This window comes from Corapipo altera, unplaced genomic scaffold, assembly GCF_003945725.1.
Source record: "Corapipo altera isolate COAL_440 unplaced genomic scaffold, ASM394572v1 239, whole genome shotgun sequence".
Classification (NCBI taxonomy): domain Eukaryota; kingdom Metazoa; phylum Chordata; class Aves; order Passeriformes; family Pipridae; genus Corapipo; species Corapipo altera.
Window position 1 is genome coordinate 3,716,650 of NW_020884938.1, and position 10,169 is coordinate 3,726,818.

General features: G+C 41.9%; 1 protein-coding gene across 2 annotated transcripts; it reads left to right on the forward strand.

Annotated features, from left to right (window-relative positions):
* The first annotated feature begins 1,676 nt into the window (after nucleotides 1-1,676).
* On the forward strand, nucleotides 1,677-9,042 carry LOC113955384 (poly(U)-specific endoribonuclease-A-like). Of its 2 annotated transcripts, XM_027660804.1 has the most exons (5): nucleotides 1,677-1,740; nucleotides 5,533-5,632; nucleotides 6,853-6,964; nucleotides 8,586-8,707; nucleotides 8,793-9,042. In XM_027660804.1, exons 2-5 carry the CDS (start codon nucleotides 5,573-5,575, stop codon nucleotides 8,913-8,915), a joined length of 417 nt encoding a protein of 138 aa, XP_027516605.1. In that variant the 5' UTR covers nucleotides 1,677-1,740; nucleotides 5,533-5,572; the 3' UTR covers nucleotides 8,916-9,042. The 2 variants fall into 2 exon arrangements, with proteins under 2 accessions (XP_027516605.1, XP_027516604.1); XM_027660803.1 differs by lacking the exon at nucleotides 1,677-1,740 and having other exon boundaries at nucleotides 5,335-5,632.
* Nucleotides 9,043-10,169: the final 1,127 nt, after the last annotated feature.

Here is a 10,169-nt window from a genome sequence, read left to right on the forward strand (position 1 = left end):
GCTTTGTCAGGCAGATCTTCCACAGGTTTATTGCCCCATTCCTTTGGAAATGCTGTCACATGGGAGTGAGACAGCACCGAATACTCTCCTCATTCCCCTGTGACAGAAAAAGAGGAACAGAGAGCAGGGTCAGCCTGGCCTCAACTGTTGCACAAAAAAAATCCTGTGCAATGAGTTTCTGCAGAGAAACCCAACCCACATATTTTCAAAGGCTGCTTTCTGGACACTCGGATTTTCTTACTGAATTAGACCTGGAACAACCCAAATTCTCTGATGAATTTGCCCTTGATCAGTCCTTCACTTCTGTTGGTGAACACACTCCTTTTAGTTTGGGATGCCTTCATTTTTCTTAGCTCAATGTCTAAATCACGCGATGGAAGTTTTAAACAAAATTTAAGTACACATTTGGCTTTGAGATTGCTAGTGATGCTGCTGACCCAACCTTGTATTTTAACTGAAAACCCAGAAGAAGACTTCCTGCATTCAGTTGATAAACTGGGGCAGTTGATAAATGCAGGACATTGGATTTTTTGTGTTTACCCAGAACTGCAATAAATACTAGTAAAAAATGATAAGGAAAATTTCTGTTCAAATTAAGGATATTGAAGTTTGTGATATCAGTGTCATAAGAAAGCTTCACTTTAATGTGTTTTAAGTCTTGTTTCCTATGCAATTCTGTGTGTCAGGTGTCTTCATTACCAGGGGCTTTATTTTGCTCTAATATGATTCTTTGAAGGAGTACATGGACCAGAGGTGCAGAACCACTTCTATAACTGGTAGCCTAGTGCCAAGCCATTTTGACTTCTATGTATACACATACATATGTATATATATATATATATACACAGTTTAGGCCTAAAGCTATGTTTTTTAGGAGTTAATTATTATGAAGAAGAAAATGCTAAAATTACCAATCAAACAAAAAGAAGCTTTAAACCATCTGAAGGTTCATTTAATCACATAATGAATGCAAGTTTCCCAGGACAGGTGTTGGAATGGGTACCTGCATTTACCAGCACCTGCCACCACTTGCTTCCAGTGGTGCATGCAAAGTGCTGCCTTTCTAAAGCATGTCTTTGTCATAATGCCTCCTATATTCACAAGAACAGAGAAGAATAAAGAAGCATATGTTGGGGTTTTTCCTTCTCTACTGATCTCAGATTTATTATCATCTTCCCTTCTATTGTCAAATAATAACTGTATGTGGAACAGCAAGACTGGAATGTCCTGTCTATCGCAGGGTTTTCAGACTTGCAGTGCTTATTTCTGGGCCCCAAAATTCAGGCAGAAATCTAAAATCTGCTCAGCAAATAATCCAGATGCAATGCTGTGACTCATGGCTTAAGTTCCTGCATGGATCTGAGGATTGCATCTGGAAATCCAGGTGTGAGAGCAGGTGGTGGCCATGCGTCTCCCTGCTGTCACCTCCAGTATTCCCGGCCAGAGGAGGTAAGGAAAAGCAGGAACCAGGTGCAGGTGGTTTTGACTTCCTGGTCTGAGTGTTCCTGTGCTGAGAGAAGCGTGAGTTGTGCTGCTGTCCTTACACTCCACGGCCTCTTGTGGGGTTTGGCACCTCCTGCCTGTCCCTTCCCTTTTGTGCTGCCTGTCAGTGTGAGTGACAGTCCTTGGGGTATAAAAGGGAGGCAACTCTGTGCCTTGGACTACTAGGAGGATTTCTGAGGTTGTCTTATCTCTGCTCAGAGTATTTGCTGAGTGAAAAACTTCTTCCTGGCATGGCAAGTAGGTAAGAGAAACTTACACTAATTCTTCTCTGACACGAAGGGTGAAGGGGGTGGGATACATTTGTCTGGGAGAACATTATGTGACATGCAGCACAGCAATAGCCCTGCTTCCTCTTTTTATTCTGTTTTCTAACTTCAGTGTAAAAAATCAGTGAGACTTCTGAGCCATAAGCTGGTTTAGCTTAAAATAAAGGTGATGCTAAGATCAGATTTTGCTTAAAAATAGCTATAATGTAATGCAGAGATAATGTAGAGTTGCTTCTTCAAACATCACCTGCCTGCCTAGGACCTTGACAGACTGAGTAACTGCTGAGTGACTGCCCCCTCTTATGTTTGTTCCTTCACAATGCCTTTTCCTTTCCACCTACAAAACCTTCCTCACTTAAACTTTGGTATTTCAAATAACAGCTTTAAACGAAAAAAAAAAAACCACAAACTCACTGGACTCAAATAAAAGACATACACAGTAGCATAAGGGGAAAATGGAGATAATGGCTTCTATCCTCTATTAACCATATAAGCTGATGCATGCATTTCACAACATTGAACCCATTTTATAAAGTGATTGGAAACTTCTTGTTGATGTTCTGGTGTTCCAAATGCTCTAGTTCTCTGTGTAAAGATTAAAGACTGTTTAAAATTGGATGTTGTTCAAAGGATCTCTGAAGGTAAATTTACTTTGGAGAAGATGTTTGATCAAACCTTCTTTGCAGAGCTGTGTGACCCATTTGCAACACGTTTTTCTTGCTTTGACACTGTTGACTTGCTCACATTATTTGCCATTGACCTTTAATTCTCTTCATGTCCTGAGTAATTTCTGATTTATAGCAATAAAATCTTCTTTGGTTTGGGTAGAATGAAGGTTTCATACAAGAAAATCACTCAGAAAAATCAGGCACACCATGAACGTTTCACTTGAAAGCCATAATAATACGGGGATGATATATTCTTTTGCTCTAGCCATACTGCTGGTGCATCAAGTTACTATTGCAAAGAGCCTCCCCCAAAAGTTGTCTCAGCTCTTAGAAGTGCAGACTAAGTGTTCTTGTTATTGGGGTGGTGCTTTGCCCATGAAAGCACAGCCCAGCAAGGCTCCAACTGGACAAAATCCAATTGGCCTCACTTCTTGCACAGAACTAATTTATTCTATCTGAAATCACAAATCTAACAACTGAGAGCTTTCACCATAGGGAGGAGGTTGAGAATTGATGATAAGAATCTCTGGGTTGAGTCATACGTACATTTGTATTGAAATCCAGACAGTAAATGTGCAATACTCTTTTCCAGAACAACCTTACCTAAAAGCTAGTGTGTCATGGATTTGCATGAAGGTGTTGAGCATCTTCTCATTGAAGTTGTCTCATCTAATATGTGTAAGCAAAGTTTATGGCCCTTTTTGAAAGAAATACTATCCAGAAAGAGTTTTTACAAGATGACTGTGTAAGCTGCTAAACAAGTTCTTTGCTTTGGCAAGGATGTATTTTTGTTTAACCTTCAGTTTCAATATGTACAGGTGCTCTCTGTTTGGAAACAGAGAAACACGGAAAAGTCCACGATGATATTGTGGTAGCACCCAGCAGAGATAAAGGAGAGAAAAGAGCTTTATTTTCTAAAATTAAGTGAATTCAGAGTTTTGGGACAAGTTTTCTGAATGCAGGATTACGTTTAGTAGAAGTATATTTATGAAACAAATATGAGGATTGAAATCTGTTAGGTAACCCTCTCCTGAGTAGACACATTGAGCTCATGTGATATTACATAACATCTCTAGAGGAGGAAAGGTGCAAAAAAGCCCTAAAGTGCTTTATAAACACAGGATAAATCTGCTCAGAGCAGACCAAGAAGAAACAGCAGGTATTGAAGGGATGACAGATCTCCTGTGTAGGTGACTTTTACCAAAATACATCCATACTAAAATATGTGTGTATAAAATACTGAATTTATGGAACAAAGTGTTATAATAAAACCCAACTGACACTCTCTCTAATGCTTCACATATCTTGAATGTCCAGCATACAGCAGACTCCTATCCACCACTTCCAAAGTAAAAACTGTATTAGACACAGTATGATGGCTCTCAAACAGATAGGATAAGCTGAGGCAGAGGGGCAGGCAGCAGGAGGGCCCAGAACCCAGGAGAAAAGTGACCCAATAAAATTAGGTCAGTCTAAGTCTTTTTCCTTCTTTCAGGTATAGACACCTTTTCAAGCCTAGTTCAAAATTCAAGTGATCTTGTAGATCTGTCAGTAACTCCTGAGTTACATAATGGTTCAGCTTCACAGCTCCAGGCAGCCTGAGGTGTGGCAGCCCTGCCCTTCTGTAAGAGGCTGCTTTCCCCACTCTAAATAGTTCTGTGAATATTACATATATTTTTTATGCTCCTCAGCTGCTGCAGCACATCCTCTGGGGCTTTAATGTAAACTGCCTGCTTTTGGCTCCTAGCTCAGGGATGTGAATTTCTTTGGGCATCAAGCTCCAAAGAGTTAAGCACAGATTACTTGAGCTTTTCAGGGTTTTAAACTTAGGGTATGAGTTCCACCCCAAAGTTACAGAGAGAATCTGGAGAAAAAGTATTGCTCAGTGACAGGGGAAAAAAGTCTCAGTTCTCCAAGCACAGTTTGCTACTTTCTGTTTCTTCCAATATGGAGCTTAAACCATCAGTTTCTGAGCCTGCCACAAAGTGCAGAGAGGAGAGGACACATAAAATGCTGGCTCACTTTTTGCACTTCCTGGCTCTCAAGCTGCCTCTCATGAAGGCTGCCATGTCAGAAGACTGTGACTTCACCACAATATTTGTTTGCTCTTCCTGCTTGAGAGAATGGATTTTGCCACTGGCAGGAGGATACAGCGAGTTATCTCCATCCTGAACAGCACAGAAGGAGAAGACATAACAGGAATCAAGAGGTTCAGAGCTGGACTTGAAGGTGCTTTAGTTTAGTATGGGAGAACCAGTTAAAATCATGGCACGTTGGCCAAACAGCTATTTGAAAGAAATGCCCATTGTTAACAGATTTCAGTACTTTTCTTATTTTCTGCTTTGGAGGAGAATTCAAACTTATCAAGTGGTTCTTCTCTGGGCTTTGATCCACGTGCTGGTTTGTAACTGATTAATTCCACTCTCACTCGTTTACAGATTAATCAATTCCTCTTTCTTCTCCACTCTATTCTTTGTCTTGATCCTATTGATGTGGACATGATGCACTTGGAGCTACCTCTGGGCGGGCGGTTCATCACAGTAACAACTTCCTAAATCTTGTTGATAGACGGATGAACAGACTTCTGAAAGCTGTACACTACTATGCAGGGCAAAATTCCATTAAAAACAAGGAAAGGAGCAGCCTAGGTAGGTCTCTATGTGCATCAGAGATCAGTGCATGAGAGATATTTATTGTAGAGGGAATTCTTCACTTCCTGTTCTGTTGGTAGCACTGTTGCACACTGGTAACATCTCCTGCTTGCCTCTGGTTGGTACAAGAATGAAATACCACTGTCTTCATTTTTGTTTTTTGGAAACTGCAAGAAGACTTATCAACAAGAACTTTTTCAAATAAACTCTAACACAACCTTAGGGGAGGCTCAAGTTTCTTTACGGGTTACCTGCATTCTTTAAAGATGAATGTGTGATTTTTAGACAAGCACTGACAGGAAGGTGTGGGGAGAAAGAGAAACCTCTCCTGATAACAAGCTGGTATGCAGAACATGGAGTGACATTAGAAGACTCCAGAAGTGGGACTTAAAGAAGTAACAGCATGTCTTTTTTTAATGTGTATTTCTCTGTATTTCTTGACAGGAAGGCCTTAAATCATGAACTTTCTAAACTTTTCAGTGAGATGTGGGATATGGATGTTCACCACCTCATGCCTGGGAGAGACTACACAATTGATGTGCAGGTAACCAGCTGCCAAGTCACATGAGGATTAAGGGCAGTGTGGTGCTGTAGGAAAAGGTGTCTGCAAAAGTGCCTTTCCTAAAAACAATTGCCTGTGCTTTGTAATTTCCATTTTCAAGATCTAACAATATGATACTCTGAGCAATACGGTCTGAAATCAGTGCTGGCCACACTTCGAGCAGAACTAGAGATGTCCTGAGGTCCTCTCCTGGACATCCATGGATGTTTCAGCATGTGAATGATGGTTTGTGTGTACAGTCTGGGTGACTTGCAGTAGGTGAGATAGAACCCAAGTCATTCTTAGGGGAATAAGGGAGGAATTTGAGGAATTCTTGGGTTTTTCCTGGAGAGTGGGGAATAGCACAGAGGCGTGGGTGAAGAGGATTTCAGGGCTGTTGCTTACAGTCTGAGGGAACTGTAAGGGAAGAGTGGGTATCAGATTTGATAGGCAGCCATTTCACTCCTTTCTAGGTCAGTGTAGTGCAAACACAACCATGTGTTTTAGCCACAGATTGCAAGAGGCCACTGAATATTCAGAATCCAGTTTTGTACTCACACAAATACTCACTTTATTCCGATGTTACTCAAATGTTTTATTCCAATGGTGCTTCACATTATAACATATAATGTTCTGTTGCTGATAAACTTGAAATAGGGGTACCAAAATATAGCCAAAATATGCGTGGGAGAAACTTCTCCCATATGGTTTCTCCATTTGTCTTAACAAGGCTCTACTTACCCTTGCCCATGTTAACAAACTGCTACTCATCTTCTATCCTCTTTCCTTGGGAATGCCCTTTATGAAATAGAAATTTGAAAATTGTCAGGAAAGCCTCCTCACAACTGCACAGAGAAGGAGGGTCCTCAAATGTCCTTTTTATTTATTTGAGTTGGGAGGGACCCTTGGCTCTACATTACTTCTGCTTGTCATTTATATAGCAGAGTAACACAGCTGACTATTGATCAGAACTGAATTGTCACATGGATCATCACAGTCATCTTTGAGCCAATGGAGAAATTTCAGGCTCTTACAGTGTCAGAGATTATGGCTTTTTTATTTTATGTTGGCAGTTCTTGTGTAATGTCTCCTCTTGTTTCATAGGAAGACAATTCCTAACAAAGAATCCTGATGGGGTTTGTTTGGATTATTACAAAGGCAGGCACTGTCTCCTCTGAGGACATCTTACTTCCCACATTGTTTTACTCTGGTATTTCTCCCAGGGAGAAGCAGGTCCAGCACAGCCAGGGGACAGTGCTGTTGGGGACAATGCAGTCAGACATCTGTTCCACAATGTAAATGAAGGACTCCTGAAGACCATAAAAACTTTTTCAAGTGAGACCCGTTCTTTTGTTAACGGTGGACATGACATGAAGAATCCATGTTGGGTTTTATGGGTTTGCCTAAAATATAGCATCGTATATTATTTGGATGGTGGTGAGGTGTCGTTAAAGTCGGAACGGCCAAAACGACACAGATATCAGACACAGTCCAGGTGTAAGGTGATCAGGAAGCTGTTTATTGCACTCAAGTGTTTCTTTTATACTCTTTGTACACTAACTATCGTGCCACAACACAATTGGTCAAAAGTCTCAAGCATAAAACACTGTATACACTTTAATTGGTGATACAGAAGACACTGCACGCACTCTTATTGGTGACACTGAAGACACTGTGCATGCTGTGACATGCTATTGGTGACACTATACACATTTTGATTGGTGACCTTTGGTCTGGGCTGCATTACGTTTGTTCCATCCGGCATTACAGTAAATACTTCCTAAAAGTTGTTTAAATTCCTCGTCACTAATTGCCAGCTTGCTGCCAGGTTCTCTGTCAACCCCGACCGTGAGGATCATCAGGCTGTGCGTCATTTGAAGGGGGTTTTCATAACATGGAGGTTACCTTTGACCTTAGCCTCAGGGAGAACATCCTTTTATGCCTTAGCCAAAATCTGAATTTCTTTGTGATTCTTTCACTACAAAGTGAAAAGGATGAGACTCTTGCGGAAAGACTGAAAGAGGTGGGATTTTTCAGCCTGCAAAAGAGAAGGCTTCAGGGTTACCTAATTGTGGCAATCCAGTACCTGAAGAGAGCTATAAGAAAGATGGAGGGAGACTATTTCCAAGGGCCTGGAGTGACAGGACAAGGGGAATGGCTTCAAATTGACAAAAAGTAGGTTTAGATTGGATATTGGGAAGAAATTCTTCCCTGGGAGGGTGGTGAGGCCCTGGCACAGGTTGCCCAGAGAAGCCGTGGCTGCCCCATCCTTGGAAGTGTCCAAGGCCAGGTTGGATGGAGCTCTGAACAACCTGGTCTAGTGGAAGGTGTCCCTGCCCATGGCAGGGGGTTGGAACAAGATGATCTTTAAGGTCCCTTCCAACCCAGGCCATTTTACGATTCTATGTTTCTGTATATTAAAAAATACCTTTGCTCACAGCCTCTAAGCCCTTGCAGACAGCTCTACATCCATAGCTATTCCATGCATTGCTGTTGGACGCTATAGTTCAAGCACGTCCATGAATGTATATTTCCTTCCCTAATTTTTCTCAAGCTATCTCATGTAGGTTTAAGCTGTATTATTCCTCCACTGAAATAATGCCCACAAAGCCTTGTGCCAGCATAGCTCAAGTTCCTAAGCCTAGATCTGTAATTGTGGTGGTCAGATGTGATTTGTTTTGGCAGAAGGTCATTGTTGCTTCAGCACGTGGCTCCCTAAGGAAGATGCTTATCTTTAAAAAGATCTTTAAAAGGTACAGGAGTGATCTGGCCTTGAGTCACTTCGAGATCTACCTCCAACAGCATTCCTGAAAATGGAATTTGACATATAAAGGAATGGCTTTCTCTAAGGGTTATGTCTCAAGGCGTATTCCATGGTATGTTTTTATCATGGCACACTCAGGCATATGGCCTGATCATCAGGATGCGCATGCTGGAAGTTTCTCTTTTTCCGCAGCCTATATTTCCTTATTGGACAACTATGAGACATCAACTGGTGTAGCTGAAGTAGTGACTCCAGAAGAAATAGCTGAAAACAACAGTTTTCTTGATGCTATCTTAGCAACAGAGGTCATGAGGGTAAGTAATGCAGATCTTTTTTTGTCACTGAAAACACTGAATTAAAAAGTAAACTGTGTCTGTGTCTTGGTTTTCTATCCTTCAGCGAGCTCATGAATATCTGCTCAAAAAAACCCTAGCAAAGCCAAACCTTACTGATTTCAAACATCAGCTCTATGACATCTGGTTCCAGCTCTACGCCAGGAAAGAAGGAGACAGGTATGTTTGATGGGTATGGCCACTGTTCATTGCTATGCTGTTTGATTTCGGTAAATATCTGAGTGCTATCTGTTACACACTGAACTGGAAGACATCCTCAGAATGGCTTCAAATTGACAGAGAGTGGGTTTAGACTGGACATTAGGAAGAGATTCTTCCCTGTGAGGGCGGTGAGGCCCTGGCACAGGTTGCCTAGAGAAGCTGTGGCTGCCCCATCCCTGGAAGTGTTGAAGGTCAGGTTGGATGGGGCTCAGAGCAACCTGGGCTAGTGGAAGGTGTCCCTGCCCATGGCAAGGGGTTGGAACTGGATGAGCTTTAATGCTTTCAGCCTGACAAAGATGTCCAAGTTTTAGGCATCCAGTTCAGCTGGAAGGGCTCAGTCAAGCCGATTGGAAGCACCTTTATTGGTGTGAGCCCGGAGTTTGAATTTGCCCTTTACACTGTCATTTTCCTGCTGTCTGAAGAAAAAGTCACCCATGAAACAGTGTAAAATAGATGAGTATGAGCTACAGATGGTTGTCTGGCGCCATGGGCACAATATTGGAACAGCATATCCTGTGCTGCTCAGCACCAGTAGTGAAGACTTGTAGTTAGAGCAGTCCACACTCCTTTTTTTCCAGAAGAAGTGTGGTGTGGTGGAGAAGGGAGGAAAGGATGGGGGGTGGACAGAACCAGACAGCAGAATAAGTTAATGTGCTGTTTTATACAACTCATTTTAAGTAAAAATTGATGACTCACTCTCTTTTGGTCTGCAATGTAGTGTTAAATCAGAAGTGTGCTGCGACTTAGCATCTGACAAACCATGAAACATACTACTGCTCACATTAAAGGCTGAATCAGATTTACATTAAATTTACATCAGCCTTCTCTGCTGCTCCAGCTGGGTCCCTATAAATCTCTGGGGCCTGGTGGGATTCATCTGAGAAAGCTCAAAGAGCTGCTGATGCTTCTGTGAGGCCTCTCTCGATGATTTTTGCACTGTCTTGGAAATCTGGAGAGGTCCCAGTTGACTGGAAACTGGCTAATGTTGTTCCAATTTTCAAAAAGGACAAGAAGGATGACCCTGGAAACTACAGGCCTGTCAGTCTCACTTCATTGCTTGGTAAAGTGATGAAGAAGATTATTCTGGGAGATATTGAAAAACAACTGAAGGGCAATGCAGCCGTTGGTCACAGCCAGCACGGCTTCATGAGGGGAAAGTCCTGCTGATCAAACCTGATTTCCTTTTAGGACAAGGTAACTCACTTGGTTGATCAAGGGAAGC